The following is a 24,231-nucleotide window of genomic DNA, read 5'->3' as shown; positions in this document are numbered from 1 at the left end:
AAAAAAGTAGAGTAATGTGGCGAGGGTTTGGACACTCAAATAATTACACATTCTTAACAAGCAGTAAATAAATTGTAAAAGCAAGACATCGATGACTTCTACAGATTCAGCCACTATGGTGCAATTCATCCTCAACAGAATCAATCAGTCAACTCCTTCAAGTAAGGACATGCAAGTCTTAGGCGTCATTCACATGTCCAATAAAGTCAAGATAGTGAAGTCCTGCGGGTCAGATGTCCAGCCCTGGAATCAATCTGCTTGCAGAGTTGAAGGGTCCTTCTTCAGGTACCCATGTCACCGCTTTGGTAATGGGAAATCTCTACTGTAGGGGGAAGGGGTTTCTTTCAGGATCCAGATGACTGCACACATGATAGCATCACCACAAGGTAACTAGCTGACATGGACACAGACTGTAGGCTTGGATCATAGCCCCACACTCACAGAAGGGGTGCTGGCAATGGACACCTGATGGCAAACCTTTTACCAAAAATGGTGGAAGAGGGGTTGGAGGGAGGGATCAGTGCTGTGGGTTTAATTGCCCATGTAACTAATTTTTCTGTGCTACGTTATTTAAAGTGAACATACTCTTATATATTCAATGAAAAGAAGCAGACTCCATAGCCAGTTTTGTATTTCTGATTATATGTATACACATTAACTTATACGTGAAATGCCATTACACAATGAACAAGTCATTTTGCTACACCAAAAAAAAACAACAAATTCTTCACAGAAGACAAAGCCAGGAGATAACAATAGAATTCTCGCTCCCAAGAGATTGGACACATTCCTCCAACCACGTTTCCTTAGGAACATTATGCTGATACATAGCAATATATTCCACTCTTAACCTTGTGCTTTGTAAATGGGATTCCAAAAGGAAAGAATGTACAATATTTACAAGTATTCACTAGTTCCCTAAGGAAAAAGGACAGTTTTATTCATGATCACATCGATCAGCTAACACTGTAGACAAACTACTGTAAATGGGAATGCACTTGCAAATATAAAAGCACGAGACCATGATCATTGAAACTGCTTTAAGAAGAACTCGGCTTGCCTTTAGTTAAATTTGAACCAAACAAAGCTTTACTTTCCATGTGTCAAAGGTCAGTCATATTAATTATTAGTAGGAGATAGCAGATAACTAAACCTGTGTTACAATGTCTAAGGAGAATATTTATAAAGCAGTGAATGTGACGGTCTCCAATCATTCACTGTAAATTAACCATTTGCCGCCCGCCCTATGGCCGAATGGCGGGCGGCAAATGTCATCAGCGTTCCAGGTGGACGCCATATTCAGACCTATACCATAGTTTGTGAACTCTATAACTTTCCTACAAACTAAAAAATACATCCTAATTTGGGTTATTTTCACCAAAGACATGTAGCAGAATACATCTCGGCCTAAATTTATGAAGAACAATTATTTATTTGCAAACTTTTATAACAGAAACAAAGAAAAACTTTTTTTTTTCAAACTTTTTGGTCTTTTTTTGTTAATTTAGCAAAAAATAAAAACCCCAGTGGTGATTAAATACCACCAAAAGAAAGCTCTAGTTGTGTGAAGAAAATGATAACATTTTAGTTTGGGTACAATGTTGTATGACCGTGCAATTGTCATTCAAAGTGTGAGAGCGCTGAGACCTGAAAAATGGCCTGGGCAGGAAGGTGTAAAATTGCCCGGTATTGAATTGGTTAAAAACACATGAACCAGAAAGATTCACCTACACTGAATCCCACATTGTCTGCTTTATATCTATACCCACAGTTGTTACAGACACAGCTACAGTTGCAAGAAAAAGTATGTGAACCCCTTGGGATTACGTGGAGTTTTGCATGAATTGGGCATAAAATGTGCTCTAAACGTCATCCAAGTCACAACAATAGAATAACACAGTCTGCTGACCATAATACTACACAAACATTAGATGTTGCCATGGTTTAATTGCACACAACATGTAAACATTCACAGTGCAGGGAGGAAAAAGTATGTGAGGCGCTAGCTTAATGACTTCTCCCAGAGCTAATTGGAGCCAGGAGTGAGCCAACCTTGACTCCAATCAGTGTGATGATATTGGATGTGTTGCTGACAGCTGTCCTGCCCTTAAAAAACACACACCTGTTTTGTGTTTACTGGTTTCAAGAAGCACTGTCTGATGTGAACCATGCCTCGCAGAAAAGAGCTCTCAGAAGACCTACGATCAAGAATTGTTGACTTGCATGAAGCTGGAAAGGGTTACAAAAGTATCTCCAAAAGCCTTGATGTTCATGTGTCCACGGTAAGACAGACTGTCTACAAATGGAGAAAGTTTAGCACTGTTGCTACTCTCCCTAGGCGTGGTCGTCCTGTAAAAATGACTGCAAGAGCCCAGCGCAGAATGCTGCATGAGGTAAAGAAGAATCCCAGAGTGTCAGCTGAAGACCTACAGAAATCTCTGGCACATGCTAACATTTTTGTTTACACATCTACAATTAGGAAAACATTAAACAAGAATGGAGTACATGGGAGGACACCACGGAGGAAGCCATTGCTGTCCAAAAAAAATATTGCAGCACGTTTGAAGTTTGCAAAAGAGCACCTGGATGTTCCACAGCACTACTGGCAGAATATACTGTGGACAGATGAAACCAAGATTGAGTTGTTTGGGAAGAACACACAACACTATGTGTGGAGAAAAAAAGGCACAGCGCACCAACATCAAAACCTCATCCCCACTGTAAAACATTGCGGAGGGAGCATCATGATTTGGGGCTGCTTTGCTGCCTCAGGGCCTGGACGGATTGTTGTCATTAATGGGAAAATGAATTCCAGAGTTTATCAAGACATTTTGCAGGAAAACGTACGACCATCTCTTCGCCAACTGAAGCTCCGCAGAGGATGGGTAATGCAACAGGACAATGACCCAAAGAATACAAGTAATTCGACAAAACAATGGCTGCAACAGCACAGAATACGCCTTTTGGAGTGGCTCAGTCAGAGTCCTGACCTCAACCCGATTGAAATGCTGTGGCATGACCTTAAGAAAGCGATTCACACCAGACATCCCAAGAATATTGCTACACTGAAACAGTTTTAAGAAGAGGAGTGGTCCAAAATTACTCCAGATCGTTGTGCAGGTCTGATCTGCAACTACAGGAAACGTGTGGTTGAGGTTATTGCTGCCAAAGGAGGGTCAACCAGTTATTAAGTCCAAAGGTTCAAATACTTTTTCCTCCCTGCACTGTGAATGTTTACATGTTATGTGCAATTAAATCATGGCAACATCTAATGTTTGTGTAGTATTATGTTCAGCAGACTGTATTCTTCTATTGTTGTGACTTAGATGATGTTCAGAGCACATTTTATGCCCAATTCATGCAAAACTCCACGTAATCCCAAGGGGTTCACATACTTTTTCTTGCAACTGTACTTCTGTGGCCACCTTTTTTTAAATATGCATTTAAAAGTCACCTTATAGACAGATTTACAAATGTGTGAACATGCTGTAAAGAATATGTGCAGTCCTTCAAGCAGTATTAAACTCACAAAATAAAACAATTGCTGGCAGGCAGGCTTTTTATGACAGAAGAGACTCAAATAGTCTCCTTGCTCATGAATGCTTCCCCCTTGTCTGTCGGTGGAAATGTACATTTATGTCACCAGCTCTGTGCTATGATGGAGTGACTCCAGTGAGCATGTTGGGAGTGAAGTCATCACAGCCCAACCATTCATGAGGCCAAACAGTGCAAACTGGGAGAAGATGAGAGTATCTGAGAGCTGACAGGGCAGTGCTGGAGGGCTTCCTTTAACAGGTATGTCTGTCATAATGTGATAGTATGTGGTGAATACTAGCACATTATGGCATAAACCTGTGAGGAGTTAATGGAGTTTAATACCGCTTTTGCCATAGACATATGATTAGCCATAACTGGACACTTGCAATTATTTTATGTTATTTTTTCGGGCAATGAAACTGAAAGAATTTCACACCTATTTGCCATAAAAAGTGTGTATGGTAGTAACTATACACTCGCCAGCCAACTTTATTAAGTACACCTGTTCAATTGTCTGATAACACAAATCGCTAATCAGCCAATCACATGGCAGCAACTCAATGTATTTAGGCATCTAGACGTGGTGAAGCCAATTTGCTTAAGTTCAAACGGAGCATCAGAATGGAGAAGAAAGGGGACTTGCGTGACTTTGAACGTGGCATGATTGTTGGTGCCAGACAGGCTGGTCTGAGTATTTGAAAAACTGCTGATCTACTGGGATTTTCACACACAACCATCTTTAGGGTTTGCAGAGAATGATCAGTAAAAGAAAAAGACAGAAAGGCAACAGTAACTCATGTCAATATGGACCAAAATCTCTGAGGAATGTATACACCTTGTTCAATCTGTGACATGAGGAATTAAGGCAGTTCTGCAAGCAAAAGGGCATCTGACCCAGTACTAGCAAGGTGCACCTAATAAAAGTGGCCAGTGAGTGTATACTGCAATTTAGCATTCACTCAAAGTCTTTTCAGTTTGGCATAACAGATCACATTATAAAAGGTAAACTATACTATTAAAGGATCCATATTCGTTAGCCAAGAAAGGCTGTACAAATCCAACCATCACACATCAGTCTCAACCTACTGCCGTTGCATCTTTCTAAAATTTTGCCACATCTAGGACAAAATCCATTACTTTTGGTAGGGGCAGGTACCAATTTGACAAGTACTTACAAGTTACTGTGTTTGCCCGAAAATAAGACACTGTCTTATATTCATTTTAGGTTAAAAAAATGGGCTTATTTTCGGGTAGGTCTTATTTTTATTCACACCCCCCTCCGACGATCCCCGCAGGATGGATCGGATCTGCGGATTGAGTATAATGGAACAGAGTCTGATCCATTATCCTCCCCAATCAGCAGATCCGATCCATCCTGCGGTGGATCGTCAGCTTGCAACCTAACTGATCTCTCCACCAGCTCCACAAAAAGGTATGTTTTAAAGCAAGGCCCCCCCCCTCTCTCTCTGCCTTCTCTCTCTCCCCTCTTTTTCCCCCACTCCTCCTACATGAAGCTACAGTACTATCACCAGGACTCCGTCTTCAGCACCGTGGCAGGGATGTGGACCAGCCCCTCTGCTGAAACTTGGAGGAGAGGTGTCTGCAGTGTCTGCCTCACTGTCCGTAACCTCAATGCCTGCTTATTTCAGAAGCGGCACATACAGGGACGGACTGAGCCTCTCATGGGGCCCTGCAGTCACCCCGGGTCCTTGGGCAGTGCCCGAATGGTCAGTTCTCCCCTGGTGGAGGTAGGTCTTACTTTTGAGGTAGGTCTTATTTTCGGGGAAACACAGTAGTAAAGCATAGCGTGTACACTAAGGCCTTGTTCATTATGGGCGTACTTAAACGTACACCTGTGCGAGGGCTGCATTTACCCGCATGGGGATGCACAGGGGATGTAGCGGCTGCATGGCCACAGCCACTGCTCCCAATTTGACAGCAGTATGAGTGCAGACAGAGTGCATTTGGGGACCCACACGTTTGTCAAATTGGGAGCAGCTGCTGTGTCTGTGCCATGACATGAATGAAACGGATGTTCTGTACATCCCCATGCAGGTAAACATAGCCCATGCATGGGTGCAAGCTAAAATGCGTCCGTGTGAATGAGGCCCAAGTGCTTGCTGTTTTACCACTAGTATCTTCTAGTGTTTCATTAGTGGTTTCATTACAGCGATGGACTAGATTGCAGGTCGGTGCACTGTGCAAACACATTTTGCCAAGCCAATATATGAAACTTATGTATATATGAAAGAAATCAATTAAAACTAAGAAGTGTTCGTTTAACCTCTTCACGCCGGCAGCAGGCAAATGTGCGGCCTCCCGGTGTCTAGACGCCGAGCGACCGCACATTTGCGTTCAATATACAAAATACATATGTGCTGAGAGCGCGCGCCCTGCGCGCTCCCAGCACGCATGTACGGTACTCACCGAAAGGTCCCGGTCTCCTCTTGCCATCGGGAACTTTCCCGATCATGTGACCACCGTGACGTCACGGCGGTCACATGACACTAAGCCCCGTCCCACCCACCTCCCGGCGCAGAAACTCCTCTTCACGCCAGGACGATCCGGCGTGAAGGGGTTAAAAAAAAAAACAAACAAAAAAACACACAAGCTATATTATTTCCCCCGGAATGTTTAACTCATACATCTGTTTCTTTTCAGGATGTATCTAAGCGTTCTGTATGCCAGGTCTTTGTTGAAAACCATTGCAGCTTTCCCAGTCTTACGCTGAATCTTGATAGTGACATTCAATGACCCTTGTTCTGCATCCTGCATGGTGCCAATTTTTATCTGCGGCTCTCCAATGAAAACAGCGGCTGTGCCAGAATAATAACTGTGGAGTTTTTTCCTTACCAGTTTCTCACTGTAATATCCCGGCAGGTACTTCTCGCAGATCTGCACCAGACACCAAAATGCTTGCTGTGGAAGAGACAAGAGCTGTGAGATTTGTTGTCATTTCATACTTGACAAACAATGGAGTGGACTTCTCACCTCTGCTGGCATGTGCATTAGCAGGACAGCTGCAATGGGTGCCTGGGCCTGACAGTATCCTTCATCGGGCCTGTACAGAGTGTAAGCTTTTAGTACCCTGAAGAGATCTTGCTGCCTACAAAAGACAAGAACATCTCACTTAAATAAGGTGCGAGTTATAGCACCGAAACACAGGCAAACAGATTGGCAAGGGTTGTTTTAGCTTATTTATCAACAACTATGAATTGTCTACTCCACTTTCCCTATCCCTTCTTCCTTCCTACTCTCCTGCCCCTAAAACCGCTTTTCGCTTTTTCATTTCTTCCTATTGCGGGATTTTTTATTTTATTTCTCTTTATTGCTTTGAAAATCACCTATTTATGAGTCATTTTACATCTCTTTGCCTTCTATGCTTTTGCTTAAAATTTTAATTGTGCTGTATGAGAACCTGTGTAATAACTGATCTTTATGTAACATATTTGATGAGCTATGAAACATTTTCACCATTGCACATATGGGATTCCATCCTATATACAGTTATTATATGTTCATTGTTTGCCAATGTATAATCTCAATGCCTTTTTTCTGAATTCATTAATATACTGTATTTTCCGGCGTATAAGGCGACTGGGTGTATAAGACGACCTCCTAATTTTCCAGTTAAGACATAGCTTTTGGGCTATACTCGCTGTATAAGACTACCCCCCTTCCGAGACAACACCATTTAAAAACATCAGATTTTTTAATTGAAATGGTTATGACTTACCGGCACTTAAAATCCTTCAAAATCCTCATGTTCATCCTCTGACATCATAAGTTCATGAATGACAACTTGTGATACATTTGTAAGACAGTCATCATATGGATCAAATTCCAAATCAGATGGTTACCGCTGGATGTGCAGTAATACGGTAGCTTCGGCTACATACAGTATATATACAGCCCGCTGGATGTGCAGTAATGTACATACGGTATACCGTGCTGAGCCAAGCTGGCTCAAAACAAATGTCCCTATGACAGATTAATCTGTCAGCCCGCTGGATGTGCGGTATATACAGTATACTGAGCCAAGCGGTTTCAAAACGTACCGGGACGTCCCTACGGTAATCAGACTGCTGGATGTGTGTATGTACGGTAGTTGCGGCTACATACAGTTTATGCTGGGCCAATCACGGCGAGCGATGTATTCTACTAATGAATACAAAGCCTGCTTGGATTGGCTGAGGTTGTGACATCATCAGCCCACCTCTCTGACTCAGCCAATCCGAGCAGGCTTTGTATTCATTAGTAGAATACATCACTCACCGTGATTGGCCCAGTGTATACTGTATGTAGCCGCAGCTACCGTACATACATGCATCCAGCGGGCTGATTACAGTAGGGACGTACCGGTACGTTTTGAAACTGCTTGGCTCAGCGCAGTATATTGTATATACCGCACATCCAGCGGGCTGACAGATTAATCTGTCATGGGGACATTTGTTTTGAGCCAGCTTGGCTCAGCACGGTATACTGTATGTACACAGTATTACCACACATCCAGCCAGCTTGACCCAAACAAACTCAAGGTTCACATTTTATACCCCGCGTATAAGACGACCCCCAATTTTTGGGGTATATTTTTAGGTATAAAAAGTAGTCTTATACGCCAGAAAATACTGTATTTGTTATGCATCTTACCTTCATTAAAACCTAATAAAATTCTTGAAACAAAAAGGCCAACCATACATAGGTAAACGATTCTAAAAATTTTTTTTTTTTTTTTTTTTTAAAAACAAACAAGTTTTACTTACCTGCTGTGTGTAATGGTTTTGCACAGAGCAGCCCAGATCCTCCTCTTCTTGGGTCCCCCACAAGCTCTCCTGGCCCTTTCCTTCTGTCGGGCGCCCCCACACCAAATAGTTTGCTATGGGGGAGTGCGTTGCTCTGTGTGTCCATTCACAAACGGAGCAGCGGCTTGGCCCAGCCCCCTCTCTATCCTCATTGGCTGACTGGCTGTCATTGACAGCAGCGGGACAGCAGAGGCTGTTCACATTGCTGGATCGTGATGAGGCTCGGGTAAGTATTGAGGGGGCTGGAGGCACTGCTGCACACAGGTTTTTTACCTTCATGCATAGAATGCATGAAGGTGAAAAACCTTGTTCCTTTACAACCACTTTAAGGGTTACCCAAGAACACGGTACAGAAAACCCATGTTGGGTTCCTGTACTTTGTTCAAAATGCACTGCACGTGAAATCTGCAGCAGGTGTCAGTATCAACACAACACCGCCTCAAACACCATGCATCTGCCTGCACCGGATCGCATGGTACAATAGCACCATGGAATCTGATTCCCCTGCATTTTATAAAGTAGTGCATGCACTACTTTTGGTGCAGCCCGGCATGATTTCAGCCCATTTAAATGAATAGGTAAAATCGCACTGCACCTGGATTGCAAATCATACAGGAACACACAACGCATTCCTGTGCGGTTTATGGTGTGAACCGAGCCTTAAGCCCAACCCGAACCACAGAAAAAAAAAAAAAAAAGTTAAATGCTTGTTTCTGTCTAGGGGTAGTTGAATAGGCTGCAGTGAGCTGCAATACGTACCCTATGACTGAGCAGAGCTATTTCCTCTTGTACCAAATTGTATAGTAACTGTAATGTTAACATTCATTTTGTAAAGCGCTGCTCAAACTGTTGGCGCTATATAAATCCTGTATAATAATATTCCTTTCTCCCACTGGCTCCCTCCATCTGTGCAATCAATCCCTTGCAGGCTCCTTGAGAACTCCTTAGAGACACTTACCTCCTTCGCATACAATGCAGGACTAAATAGCCCTGCATTGCATGTGATGAAGCCGAGGGACAGTACCCACAGCCTGGAGCAGGGGAGAAGAGGAGGAGAGTGCCAGAACGAGAGGTATTGTAAGCAATACAACCTCTTCTTCAACCTGGAGTTATCAAGCATTTTTCTCTTGAAGTGCTGGGAGCACTAAAAGGATTTTTTTTTTCCATCGAAGAGTTGGGTTTTAAATTGTAAAAAAAAGTTAAGAGCGTAGTCAACATATCTTCCTTCTAAGCAATACTTTCATCCCAATCACAGTAAACGGATTGTTTCCTATTATGGTGAAAGTGAAACCTGTCATGAGAGAGGTATGAAGATTACCTCTGCTGACCTTCTGAAAATGCCAGTTATGAGGTTTTTATGCCAATTCACTGGATTCAATAAATTGAGTCAATGACCCAGAACAATTTCCAGCCTGTGAAGTCCATGTTTCTCATTGGTGTACTTCTTCACAGTCAGTGACTATCCATATTGCTATAAGTTTCAGACTGGATTATATAGTGGGCATGGATCATGTCATTTACATCTGTCATTTCTATTTTCTGCACTATTTTTCTATCAGAAATAACAAAAACAAAACAGATTTACTTCTAAACAAAGAAAGCACAGAGAATGCTCACGGTCTAGTTTTACAATACAAAGCAACAGCTCTATAATTACTTTGTACGGACAGGCACGAGGTTAAAGCAATCTATACTGCTGGCAAAGAGATATCTAATAATACAGCACTTAATGCTTAATAAATATGGCATTAGGCCATCATATGATTTTTAAAAATATCTGCTGTTCTCAGGCCTGTAGAAATCAATAACCTTAACAGAATGTGGTTATGCAGCCAGGAAAAGTCTGAATAATGCATTGCGGGCCAATGCCAGGATAATGATATAGAAAGCTGAGCTAGTTAACACAGGCTCTCAGGAAATATTGGGAAAAAAAAGAACCATCCGCCGACAAGCATTTTTTAGCAAATGTTCTTTTGGAGGCAGGAAAAAAAACTCACCCATGACCCCCTCGTGCCACAAACATTTCATGGAAAGGAAATTGCCTATGGAGATCTCGTTCTATTACATCCAGCCATTTAGGATCACCTGCCATTGAGTCCAGCTCCTATGGGAGCAAAAGCAGTGTCATGACAGTCGAATAAGGCAAGACAGCAATACATTCACATAGCATAACTTCTGTAAAGGCAAATTCCAAGTTAAAGTTCCATTATTCTGTCTCGCTCCCTCAAGATATTACTTGAAAAAGTAAAACTAATACAGTCACAGCAAATAATGATTGGTAAGCTGCAATATATTAAAACGGTGTTCTTGGGTTTAGACACACTAGGTTTGCTTTACGTATTGCAGTTGGGTCATGTTAGCCTCTGATAGGATAGCAAAGGAGCAGCAACGGACTGATGAGGTAACCTCTCTCTTCTCTCAACATCTTCCTGGTCAGCAGAGGGACTGACCTAGACCGCAGCATGTAACCATGCCAGTCCACTGCCTTTGTATCTTAGAGAATATATAAACCCAACATTTCATATTCCTGATCTGTGCTTGCTGTGCCATGAATTTGTATGAAAATGTATCCTGTTCTCTTTGTATTCCTTCCTTTGTTTGTTTGAAATCCCTGGTGTTCCTTCCAGTCCCTCTGCTGTCCTATTAAAAATTGACCACACTAAACATGAGCACAGCGTGGTCAGTTTTCTAGCTATGCTGAGAATGCACTCTGCTCTCCTCCAATGATCAGACTTGTCTTGGCACATCCCCCCCATGCAAGCCATTCACTGGGAAGATGCATGTGCTGCTGTTTCTCCACGGTCACCTCTCTATGCAGCTGAGAATAGAGAGTATGTGATCACTCATAAATATAGGGGGAAAAGTTAGTTATGATTTGTATGTATACACAAACATTTTCCCTATCATTTCTATTTTAAACTGTATGGGTTGTTTTACATGAGGGTTTACATATACTTCAAGGAAGAGCGGTTGGGGGGGCTCTAAAAAAAAGCAGCTCAACTGAGTGTTTTTAATGCCCCCCAACTGAAAGCCTAGATGAGCCCTTAAAAATAAATTTGGCACTCGTTTAAACTTGTGGTTGGGGGTGGGGGGTTTGAATGTGTTAAAAATGTGTGGTTGAGCAAAGGCAATAGAGGTGGCACCTGTAAAAATGCTTATGAAAAGCGATCTGAAGATGGACAGTTTTTCAGAGGGGTGGCAATTTGGTAGCAAGTTTAAACTTTGCATTAATATTTTTTCCACTCCGTGCATAATACTACATTAAATATGGTTTCTGCTTAAAGATCAGCTTTAAAAATACATTTTTTTTTTAGTATGTACTTACATCAAATTTATGGGGGCTCTGGTCCATCTTTACTCTGCTTCCAGAAAGGTACTGCCATGCTCGGCCACGTAGTGCTGGCGGTATTCCCTTTTGACACCTCAGCTTTATCTACAGAATAAAAACGCCATTACTGTTAAATCTCCTAAACATAAAATGTCCCTATGCAATAATCAGAGGCTGAATATCCAATGTATTAAGGGGAACATGCTCACTGCACTCCAAAAAAACAAAACAAAAAAAAAACCACTTGTCTGTAACATCCTGAAGGGGGGAGGGAGATGGGGGGGGGGGGGGGTGAAACAGTACCCAAGAAGATAACAAGCAGTGAAAAATGCCTGGTTGTGATTCACTACACTGCAAGATTGCTTAGGAAGAGGTGTTTGGGGTCAAGACTGCAATGTAAGGTAACTAATGCACATTGCACTGTTCAGATTTCATTTTTGCATGGTGTTGGTCTTTCAAATATCAACAGCTAAACTAAATTAAATCTGTAAATAACTGTGCAGTTTACATGGATGATAAAAAAAGGAAAGCATTCAGAGAAAACTTTCTATCCAAACATTCAGCAGGACAATTCACACTTGCAAATGGATTCATGATTCAGTTATTGAGTGGTTCAAATGTGGAGGGAATTCTATGCAATGATACTTAAAGTGATATTAAATGCAATTATTTTTTTGTTTGTTTAAATAACAAACATGTTATGCTTGCCTGCTTTGTGCAGTGGTTATGCACAGAGCAGCCCCAATTCTCCTCCTCAGGTCCTCTGTGGGCATTCCTGGCCCCTCCCTCCTGCTGAGTGTCCCCACAGCAAGCAGCTTGCTATGGGGGCACCCAAGCAGACTTGCTCTTGAGTCGCTACTCTATGTGTTCATTCACACAAAGCTGTGGATCAGCCCCGCCCCCTCTCTTCTCATTTGCTTATTGCCTATGATTGACAGCAGCGGGAGCCAATGAGGAGGAAGAGTCCATGGAGAGCAGAGGATCTTGTGCAATTCTCTGGAACGCAATAGAGCTCAGGTAAGTATTAAGGGGGGGAGGGGGGCTGCTGCACACAAAAGGTTTTGTACCTTCATGCATAGAATGTATGAAGGTAAAAAACCTTGAGCTTTTACAACCACTTTAAAAGTGGTTGTAAACCATTACATAAACCCAGTGAGGTGACTGGCTTCAGGTGAGGCACAGAGATGATACAAATCCTCCTACTTAAATTGTATCTGTTTATCTGTAGCCACATCCAGCCTCCTAAAACACACAGATCAAAAGCAATTTCTCAGCAGTAGAAGGCAGGAAAGCAGGGATCTGAATTCACACACACTGCACACATGGAGCACAGAGCTCAGTGAAACCTCAGTGGAGAGAATGGACACATCCCCTTCTACACAGAATCATGGAGAACTATACAAAGCTGAAGGTGTCAGTCAGCTATTTTGTAGGGAAGGGGGGATACAGGCCTTCAACCAGATTGCTGTGGACTAATAGCAATGACTCATGCAGATAGCAAAGGGAAGACACAGCAAAAATCATACTCGGCGCTTTAGATAGAGGCAAGTACACACTATTGAAGGATGTGCTTTGTTAATTTTTCATGTTAGAGGTTTTCCACCACTTTTTAATTTGTGAGGAGACTTGAGTTCTACTTTAAGTTGCAAGGTGACATTATGAAGCAACAAACAATATACATAAAGGGTAAGTCAAATGATTTTTTTTTTTTTTACATAGAAAAATTGCAACCACGGTCATTTTAGATTGCCCTCACATTTTCTAACAGTAAATGTGATATTTGTGGTCTGCCTAGCAAAGGATGTGACATCAGACTCTTTCCCACAACTGAAAAGCTCTACTTTGACTTTCAACTATAGCCTTGAGCTACAAAAAATATATTTGGCAATAAACTGAAAAAAAAAAAAAAAAGACACCTTTTTCTTTACATTGCATGCGCAGGCACGGTATGCAAATGGCCTTCACTTCAACTGTTTTCAAAGTAGTTTGGTCAAGCTGTGTAAAACCATACTGCATTTCATCTAAAGTGTGTGGTCAGAGGCATAATAAAGGACTGAGCAATAGCTGTCTAGACAATGCACTGCCTGCCGTCTTTGAGTATACTGTAGATTAGTGTCTTCCCATCTTCTACAGACGTCAATCAGTGAAAATCACAAGGGGCAAGATTGAACTTGTATATGAGCATCCAGTTCCTAACAAATACTGTAACAGCAGGAGATCAAACCACAGCCTGCCTTTAGGTTTAAGCCATATAGGTCTTGGTCCAGGCTCAGCAGTGCCATGTAAGTGATGGCATGTGAAAAATGCTTTTAGCAGTAGTATTCTACGTATCCTTGTACATCAAAACACAGGCTGATCTTACTGATACGAATATCACAAGTTTAAATGATGGATGCTCACACTGAGACATTACGGGTGTGAATTGCTAAATACTGCACAATGTTTTTATTGTTTAGTAGGATATATTTAACCTTTCCCCATCCAATAGCATGTAACCCAATTTCATTCAGTGTTGCTTAGAAAATGGTTTAACCAGTTGGTGTGTAGAACACAAGGTTAATCAAGATCCGGTTTTATTGACCTCTACACAGGTCTCAGCCTCTCTCAGTGCACGTGAATTTGCCAGTCTTTCCAGACAAACCATGGCCCATTATAATGATCCACACAGGAAATGGGATGTTGCTTAAACAACATTTAAAGGACCTAAAAATAAAATATGTCCCAAAACTAAAGGTGCCCTGAGCACACCCTACCATGCTACACCCAGATGACTGGGTGAGGGTGTTGCTAATAGATGTGGTTATCAGATGGTACAGAATACACATAGGTTTCTACCTTTTTGTGCCTTTTTGCCATCCATTTATCCCAGTTTGAAAGCATATCCAGCCATTTTGCTTCCCTCTGTCGTAACACATCAACTGGCACGTCCTCTTCCCTGTGAAAGAACACATTTGCATTAAAGGACAATTTAAAGTACAATGTGGCAGCCTGAAACAGCTAATGAAAATTTAAGCGGGTAAAAAAAATGTTATATATTGCAGCTTATGAATCCTCAAAATTTCACAAAAAAAAAAAAAAAAAAAAGTGTACACACTACATACCCCCCCCCCATTCCCCTCTGCAATTACCTCCATGGACAGTTAGTTTTCACTGCCCAATGCAGTGGTCCAGGGATATGAAAACAGTCTTATTTCCCTTGCTTTCCTCAGAGACAACAGGACAGATCAGAATGATTCTGAATAGTCAGTGCTGGCACGGGACTGCTTTGACCAATTGGAATCACTTTGATCTGTCCTGGTATTCCTAAGGAAAGAAGGGGAAGATGACTGCAGATATCAAATCCCTGGACTGCTGCATTGGCAGTAAAAACTAATCATCCATGGAGGTAAATGCAGCAAGGATCACTGGAATAGAGGGGGGGGGATGCAGGGTGTGGTGTGTTGGTTCAAATTTTCATTTTTTTGTAAAAAGATGACCTTACACTCTATATTTTGTGGATGCGTTGATCTCCCCCCCCCCCCCTTTTTATTTTCACCTGGTGATCTGGCCAGTAACACGTCCTTTCTTAGGGTGTCTCCACACTGGATGGAGTAGCAACAGAGACCCCTTTGGGCAGCAGCACTCTTAACTTGGCGAGAAGGTAGTGTTAGATGGACTTGACTAAAATTAAAGCCAAACTCCAACAAACACTTCTTTCCCTTTTAGGATAAATGTTTTACATAAATAAATAAAGCTGCACCTCTGTCAGTGTTAAATGATTTGTCTCAACCCTCTAACTGCTACTTTTGCTTTACAGCTTGGTTTGTTAAAGAAAGATGGAAACATAACAGACTTACTGGCCGGATCACAGGTAAAAATAAAAGGGAAAAAAAAACCTAATAAAAAAAAAAATAATGCATCCACTACATCTAAGGATTGGTAAGCTGCAAGACAATAAATGTAGGTTTTTGGGTTTTAAAACAACTTTCTGTTTTCATCAGCCCACTGACAAAATTGTGAACATTGACTGGTCTCAAATGACTGCTGCACTCCGTTATTTTACAAATACAGACCATCCTACACACAGGCATGTACCGTGACTGTTTAATTGCAGCTGTAATACATGTCACACAACTATTTTGTCTATAGTAAAAGTCGCAGAGACAGAGTGGTGATATAAAACAGCATCTGGTACTAATGCATAATGAAAGGACGTGGCAGCCTGAGTAGTAATAACATCCTACACTGCTATGCAGTTCTTTATACAGATAACTGCCTGTAGTTCATGGAGTATGACTGAGAACAGAGTCCAATAAATGATTCATTACTTTATTACATGGCTTGTGCTTTCACCATATGGGAAACCAAATTTAAAGAGAAACTCCAGTTTTGTTGAGCAAAAGATGTCCTCCAAGTCAGATACACATATAGAAGGGATCCTTAGTAAATCTAATCACAGAAATAGAAATCACTGCCTTTACTATAATCAAATAGTCAGTCCCAGTGGTGTAATAAGCACTATGCCCTGTCATCCATATAGACATGCAAGCAATTAGCCAAAAATGAAACCCCCAATGTTACAAACCTAAGGAGACTTCCAAGGTTACAACATTTCATGGAACAGGAGGATGTCTGTTTGCCTGGTTCTGTGCAGATTCCAAAAGTACTAGTAAACCAATTCTAAAAGTGTCAGCTGAGGAGGGTTTGGAAATGCTGTCTATACAATGGGGTTGATTTACTAAAAGGTAAATAGGCTGTGCACCTGCAAGTGCAGTTGCTTTAGATTATATTATTATACAGTATTTATATAGCACTAAAAGGTTTGCTCAGTGCTGTACATTATAGTGGGGGACAGAACATGAGACAATACAGTAACAAAACAGAACACGAGGGGGTCAAGGGCCCTGCACTTTCGAGCTTACAATCTAGGAGATCCGAGGCGAAGCTCTGCTGATTTCTTTCATCAGATCGTGCAAGCAAAAATGTTGTTTTTTTTTTACTCGCATGCTCCCTTTAGATCTAGAGGAAGTGCACTTTGCACTGTACAGCCTATTTGCCTTTAGTAAATCAACACCATGGAGTACTGTTGCAAAAGTGTGATTTTTTTTTCTTTTTTTTTTGTTGCGGTGTATAGAAAATCATAGCAAACTAAAATTGAAAGGTAATTTATAGCAACTGGCTAGCAAGGACATTTGCCAATTAATTTATTATGATTATTATACAGGATTTATATAGTGCCAACAGTTTGCTCAGCGCTTTACATTATAACAGGAGACAATACAGCAACAATACAGTTCAATACAAGAGGGATAGGAGGGCCCTGCTCCTTGGAACTTACAATCTAGGAGGGAGGGGCTGGTGGTACAAAAGGTAATAACTGTGGGGGATGAACTGGTAGGAGGAGTAGAAGATTCAATTATTAGCTGAGGGCAGGATAGGCTTCCCTGAGGAGATAGGTTTTCAGAGATCGCCTAAAAGTGAGGAGAGTAGGCGATAGTCTGATAAATTAGGATAGAGAGTTCCAGAGGATGGAGGAAGCTCTGGAGAAGTCCTGGAGACGAGCATGGGAGGAGGTGACGAGGGAGCCAGAGAGCAGGAGGTCAAGCGAGGAGCGGAGAGTACGGTTTGGGTGATATTTGGAGACAAGATCGGTGATGTAATTTGGGGCAGAGTTATAAATGGTTTTATACGTTATTGTTAATGTTTTGCAATGGGAAGCCAATGGAGGGATTGGCAGAGAGGGGTGGCAGATACAGAACGGTTAGTAAGGTGGATGAGTCTGGCAGCAGCATTCATGATAGACTGAAGAGGGGATAGCCTACGATTAGGTAGGCCAATGAGGAGGGAGTTACAATAGTCAAGGCGAGATATAACCAGGGAGTGAATAAGTTGCTTAGTAGTTTCCGAGGTTAAGAATGGCCGTATCTTGGAGAAGTTGTGGAGGTGAAATTTACAAATTTAATTAATTAATTAATAAATGAACTAACAGAACTGGAGTTTTCCTGGTGCAATAATAGACTAGAAAGAGTCTCTGGCTGTTCAACAGACCTTGTTGGATAGACCTTCAATAAATAGGTAGACATAATTAACAACCATCTCTATTTGGGTATATAATTTCTAAACTAGAAGAAAGATTTTAAGGATGTAAGTTGTGGAAAAGAAGCTATATCACATTTACATATGTGATAAATAATAAAAAAAAAAAAATACTACTGATCCTCTTTAAAGTGGTATTGAACTAAAAAAAAACAAAAAAAAAAAAAACAAACGGTCCCCCTGCAGGTTGATGCCATGATGTGCTAGAATGCACATTATGACAGGCCTTTTTCTCAAACAGAGAACTCCAGCGTTGAGCTGTCACCCCTCCTGACACTTCCATCTTTGCCTGTTCTGCAGCTTGCATGGCTGGCCATGATGACGTCACTCCTGTACATGCACACGGGAGTCACACCATCATGGCACAGTGCTCTCTGCAATCACGGTGCAGATTTAGACTGTTTCCAATGCACCTACAAGGTAAGACGTACTATAAGCTTCCCTGAAGGAAAAAGTGAAAAAGCAGAGTTTAACACCGCTTTAAAAAGAGATATGATACATCTTTCCCAGATGAGCATCTCCATAATATATGTATGAGATCTGTAATCTAGATGGCTCTAAAATCACTGTAAGGCCTTATTCAAACAGGGTGATGACAAGTGTGCCCCATCCGGGACCATCTTTTACCAGCAAAGGGATGCACAGGTGCTGCATGCATCCCCATGCTGGCATCCCATTGTTGTCAACTGCAAAACGTGGCTGTGCTGATGAAGTTGCTGTATCCCAATGTGACATCCGTGTGGGTGCACGGCCCGAAACGTACCCAAGGTGAGTTACAGGACATACAGCCACATGGATGTCACATTGGGACAGCTGCATGTGCCAATAGACATCTATGGGACTGCACGCAATAACTGTGCATCCCTATGCCGGTAAAAGATTGCCATGAATGAGGCACACAGCTAATCACCCTGGGTGAACCGGGCCTAAAATACATGGCATCCCTGTGGAACCTTTATATGCTCAGACAAAGAACCTCTAATCATGGACAAATCTATTACCTACAAAACCTCAGTCTCAAGGATGGATCCTATGAATAATGGTAAATTCGTACCGCCGTCATTTGGTGCGTGGCATTAAAAAAAAAAAAAAAAACTGAAAAGAAAACAAAAACCCCTCACTCACCGCATTACTGGTTTCCATGAAAACTCACCTTACATAGGTAAGAATGGTAATCATTAAGCTTCGAGGAGCAGGGCCCTCCTATCCCTCTTGTATTGAACTGTATTGTCTCCCTTTATATTGTAAAGCGCTGAGCAAACTGTTGGTGCTCTATAAATCCTATATAATAATAATTAACAAAACATGTAAAATGTGTCATCAATGCACTATACAGAGGACTAAAAGAAGATCGAGAGATTCTGTATCTTTAAATCCAGAAAGGAATAAGGGCCAGTTCACACTACATGCGCTTTAGTTGCTTTTTTTCTGCATCCAAAACACACATAAAGTAGGTTAAATGGTTGTAAATGTCATAGTTCACATCAGTGCTTGCAGTTCCAGTGCGTTTTAGTTGCAGAACAAAAAAAAAAAAAAAAAAACGCTGCATTTTTTCGGCACAGAACTGTAGTGGAACATGGTAAAACACATCAAAAATGTACCGTAACGCACCAAAACACATCAAAAACGCACATTAAATTGAAGAAAAAGAGAGGGGAAAAAATTAACTGGAATGCATAATAAATGCACTGGAACGCGTCAAAAATGCGCATGTAAAAAAGCATTTGGAACTACAGGAGTTTTGGAATAATGTTGCTATGCTAGGATTTTTTATTTTTTTTTACCATAATGGTTTGCACTGAAGGACAAAAACAAAAAACAATACCTTCCACACCAATAAACATTGGGGAAACCAAGCAAACATAAAGTGATTATGGTTCATTTGCATACAATGAACAGGAACCTGTTCACTACAGCATTCCTTGTAGAGGAAATGGCTGCACGTGCACACCGTGTAAACAACCGCACACTACAAGAGCACTGCTTGGCTACAACCGTGTGATGCTTGTGCCAGCAACAGCTGGTGTCACACAGTTGCTGATTATTGAAAATCACAATAAATCCCTCTGGTCGGTCACCATGGTTTCTATATGTAATGTAATCCAAGCAGCAACAGTTTCTACTGAAACAAAAAAAAAAAAAAAAAGAAAAAAATATATATATAGCTATCTTTTTGGATATTTGAGCATCTGGAAAAAAAATATATATATAAAAGGTAACCAGAAAGACTTGTAAATCTGCATAGTCCTCTGACTGCAAAGAACATAAATGCCTACTTAAAGCTCCACATTGATCAAATTTTTTTTTTGATCACCGTGGAGCCTTAAGTAGGCATTTACATTATTTGCAGTCGGAGGTCTGTGCAGATTTACAAGTCTGTATGGTTACCCTTTTTTTTTTTCAGATGCTCAAATATCCAAAAAGAGATATATATATATATATATATATATATATATATATATATATATATATATATATATATATATATATATTTATTTTTTTTTTTTTTTTTTTTTTTTTGGATATTTGAGCATCTGAAAAAATAAATAAATAAAAAAAAAATAAAAAATAAAAGGTGTAACCATACAGACTTGTAAATCTGCACAGACCTTCGACTGCAAATAATGTAAATACCTACTTAAAGCTCCACGGTGATCAAAAAACGTTATCTAGAACAGCTGGTAGACAGTTGAAACGCATTTGTTAACAAATCTCAGGGGGCATTCATACTGGTAAAACACATGTAAAACGTGTTGAGTTAGATTATTCTTCTGAACATGCGTTCACCCTACATCCTGTGATTGAAAATTTAGGTTGGATAGACAACCTAACCTGAGTTTCCAATTATCGGATAAAAGCAGTAGTAAGGAGGAGATGTGTATGATTTATATTGTAAATGTTTCAGAATTATCCTCTGCATTTCCTGAAGAAGCGGTATATGTGTGCTGTGAAACGCGTTGATCCAGCTTTCAGAAACAGAAAATCCATTTTTATATTATTATGAGTAGCTGACTGGACTGGTAGGGTATAATAGGGCAATAATCCAAAACAAGCGCATACAATGTTCGAAGATGCTTTTACTGAACTTTCTATAAATGTGAAAAGGAAAAGCTGTTGTGTGGATCAGATCGAAGTGGCCCCTGAAAAAGTCCCATTCTTTATATGTGATACAAATTTTATATAGGGATGTGGTTCAAGTATAAGACAATGGTCAGTCCAGGATTACCATCAATTTATTTAAAGTGGAACTTTACTTTTTCAGTTAACATTCTTTGTAATCCTTATGCTGCCAGCATTAGTAAATAGATAGGAAAGTATAGTATATTTACTTGTTTTAGTGCTTGGTCATACTGGTGCAATTTGCAAACTGAAATCGCATCTAATAAATGTAAATGTCAGTGTCTTACCATGTGCGATTTGCTTCAGCGTGATTTCTAAAGTAGATTTTGCATTACGTTTTCTGCAGTTTATTGCAATTTCACATACATAGAATATAATGGAAATCGCAAAGCAAATCACAAGAATCATTAAAAATCTTCACAAGTTGCAATAAAGTCTTCAGAAATCGCACACAAATCACGCAATGATTGAAAATCTTTGTGAAGGTTTCTTATAAAATATCCACCCATGTAACTATCTGTATCATCTGTATCACATTGTCTCTATATTCTCCGTCATCCAATGTACACTAATTCTCCAGTAAACTTATATCAGACAAATGCAACAGAATTGGCATTGATGTCCTTCAATGAAAAGGCGTACGTAAGATTTAAATCGCAGCGGTGTGACCGCTGACAAACCTTTTTTTACATTTCTTCAGTTACTTCCTGGTTTCCATGCCTTGGCTAACGATATCATACATCCCAGGAGTCTTTTGGAGGAGAGTTTTTTTCAGCAAAGCACACTCTCCTGCCTACATGCCTGAGCTAAGGGCAGATGGATTCTAGGACAAAAATACTACATGAATCATGTTTTTCAAAGTGATTTCTCAGCAAAATAAAGCATAAAGACATGGATGGTTTGCTTTGGATATTATAAAATAATTAAACAGCGGTTTTAGTTTGTGGTGCTCATATGCAGTGAAGCTCAGCTTTAAGTACCACTAAAGCTTGATATATTACATCCAGATGGTTGCTGGGGATGACAAAAATCTCAGATGTATTCATGACAGATAATACTGTCTGCTATGATCCTCCAACACTTCTGCAGAGTCACAGCGCTTGTACAGTGAAATGTTATTGACCCCCCCCCCCCATCCATTCATAAAACATCTTGTATTCTTTTCACACAATACAGGACATTTTGTGATTGGACAAGTGGAGAGGAAGATGCAGATGAATGACAGGATGGACCACCGCTTGTCTAGTCACACAACACCATGCAATATGGGAATAGAATGCAATAGGTTTTATGAATGGATGAGAGGGAAGGAAGCAGCAGAGTAATAAACACTATCCTTCACTGTACGAGCGATGAAACTCAGAGCAGCAAAGCCAGAAGATCAAAGTATCTGCCAGGAATACAAGGAAAGCCTCATTCCTACACGCACTCCTACTCTTAGCTTTTCTAAATGAAGGAGAAGTCATGTGGAAAGTATAAATAATTTTAATTCTTCCTAGAGCACTTTAGATATTCCTACTTAACCCCTTTGTTGCAAGAAGCAGTTTTGCATTTTTTGCCCACATCTAAAAAACATTTGTGGACCTTAACCCACCCCCCCCCCCCAAACATTTTCTGAGAGCAGAGACCCTAATGCAGGCCATAGATGGGGAGAAAAACTGCAGATTTTTCTTTTAAAAAACGAAAAATCGGTTGTTCAAGTGGCCGACGTTACCATCAATGGTTAAAAAAAAAAAAAAAAAAAAATCGGCCGATTTTCTACCCGTCTAGAGCCGGCAAAAAGTGTCCCTGCAGAGAGCTCTGCTATTTCTTTGACAGTTCTCTGACATTTATAGAAGTTGCAACAATGTATCTATTTGTTTCCATTTAGGATACAGATGTTTTTATTCGGAAACAAATAGATACAATGTTTCAACCGCTGTAAATGTCAAGGAACTGTCAGAGAACTGTCAGAAATAGCGGAGCTCTCTGCAGAGACACTTTATGCTGGACTGGAATTCTTCTTCTTCTTCATCCTCATCCTCTTCTTCTTCTTCTTCATCCTCATCCTCTTCTTCTTCATCCTCATCTTCTTCATCATCCTCATCCTCATCTTCTTCTTCATCATCCTCATCCTCTTCTTCTTCATCATCCTCTTCATCATCCTCATCCTCTTCTTCTTCATCATCATCCTCATCCTCTTCATCATCATCCTCATCCTCTTCTTCATCCTCTTCTTCATCCTCATCCTCTTCCTCATCCTCTTCCTCTTCCTCATCCTCCTCATCCTCCTCTTCATCATCATCATCCCCATCCTCCTCTTCATCATCATCCCCATCCTCTTCTTCATCATCATCCCCATCCTCTTCTTCATCCTCATCCTCATCTTCATCCTCATCCTCTTCTTCCTCATCCTCATCCTCTTCTTCATCCTCATCCTCTTCTTCCTCATCCTCATCCTCTTCTTCCTCATCCTCTTCTTCATCCTCATCCTCTTCTTCTTCATCCTCTTCTTTTTCTTCTTTTTGTCTTCCTCTTGCAGGTCACTGCTCATGCGCAGATTTTTTATCGGTAAAAAAAAAAAATCGGCCGATTTGCCCACTAATTGCCGCAAAAATCGGCCGATCGGCAAAATCGGCCGATTTTTTTCCAACTTTACCGGAAAAAAAAAAAACGGCCAAAATACCGAAAAACGGCCGACCAAATCGCCCACTAACGATCCGAAAATCGGCCGATTTTATTTTCGGCCGAAAAATCGGCCGATTTTCGACCCATCTATGGCCTGCATAAAGAATAAAATTGTGGCAGTTTAAATTGTTCATGCCACACTATATTAGCACAATAGTTTATGAAGTGCAAAATTTCAGTAATATATAGACTAAAGGTAATTTTAGAGCACTCAAAACACAATAATTTACCATAGTTTGATTAAATATAAAATATGAGGTTAGGCTAAGTAAAAAAAAAAAAAAAAAAAACACCCACCACGTGAAGGCATTCGCCAGAGAAATTGCGATGAACTCTGGTACCCTATATTTTCCATAGGTGATACTTTAAAACCCCTACAAGTCATCAGTTTAGGCCTAGCTGGATTTATTGCGCTCACTATGGTGTGCATGGCGATATGAAACGTGCAGTGTAATCAATGTTTTCTCAGCATGTTTATAATATATATATATATATATATATATATAAAACACAATTAAACACACATACAGTATATACGTACACATACTATAAAAAAGTTAATATACCCAGAATATCTTTATTCATAATTTTGTTACAATTTCCAACGCTGGAAGGGATGCTAATGTGCTTGACATAAACTTTGAAAAAGAAAAACCTATTTCCACAGGCCCTTCGGGTGAGGTAGGGGGCACTGGAGCAGCT

At 40.6% G+C, this 24,231-nt stretch overlaps 1 protein-coding gene across 1 annotated transcript in view; it reads right to left on the bottom strand.

The window, feature by feature from the left end:
* Positions 1-24,231, bottom strand: part of TBC1D10A (TBC1 domain family member 10A) — a 92,793-nt gene that overhangs the window by 16,461 nt on the left and 52,101 nt on the right. The window contains exons 2-6 of the mRNA XM_089652222.1: positions 14,503-14,602; positions 11,665-11,772; positions 10,337-10,443; positions 6,529-6,643; positions 6,391-6,456 (exon numbers count right to left, since the gene is read on the bottom strand). Coding sequence (XP_089508348.1) covers positions 6,391-6,456; positions 6,529-6,643; positions 10,337-10,443; positions 11,665-11,772; positions 14,503-14,602 — 496 coding nt within the window. The remainder of the gene's footprint in view (positions 1-6,390; positions 6,457-6,528; positions 6,644-10,336; positions 10,444-11,664; positions 11,773-14,502; positions 14,603-24,231) is intronic.

Source organism: Staurois parvus, unplaced genomic scaffold (genome assembly GCF_062004578.1).
Source record: "Staurois parvus isolate SC_StPar_1 unplaced genomic scaffold, SC_StPar_1.0 ptg000673l, whole genome shotgun sequence".
Taxonomy (NCBI): domain Eukaryota; kingdom Metazoa; phylum Chordata; class Amphibia; order Anura; family Ranidae; genus Staurois; species Staurois parvus.
Note: the sequence above shows the minus strand (reverse complement) of the source record. Positions and strands in the feature narration are given on the sequence as shown.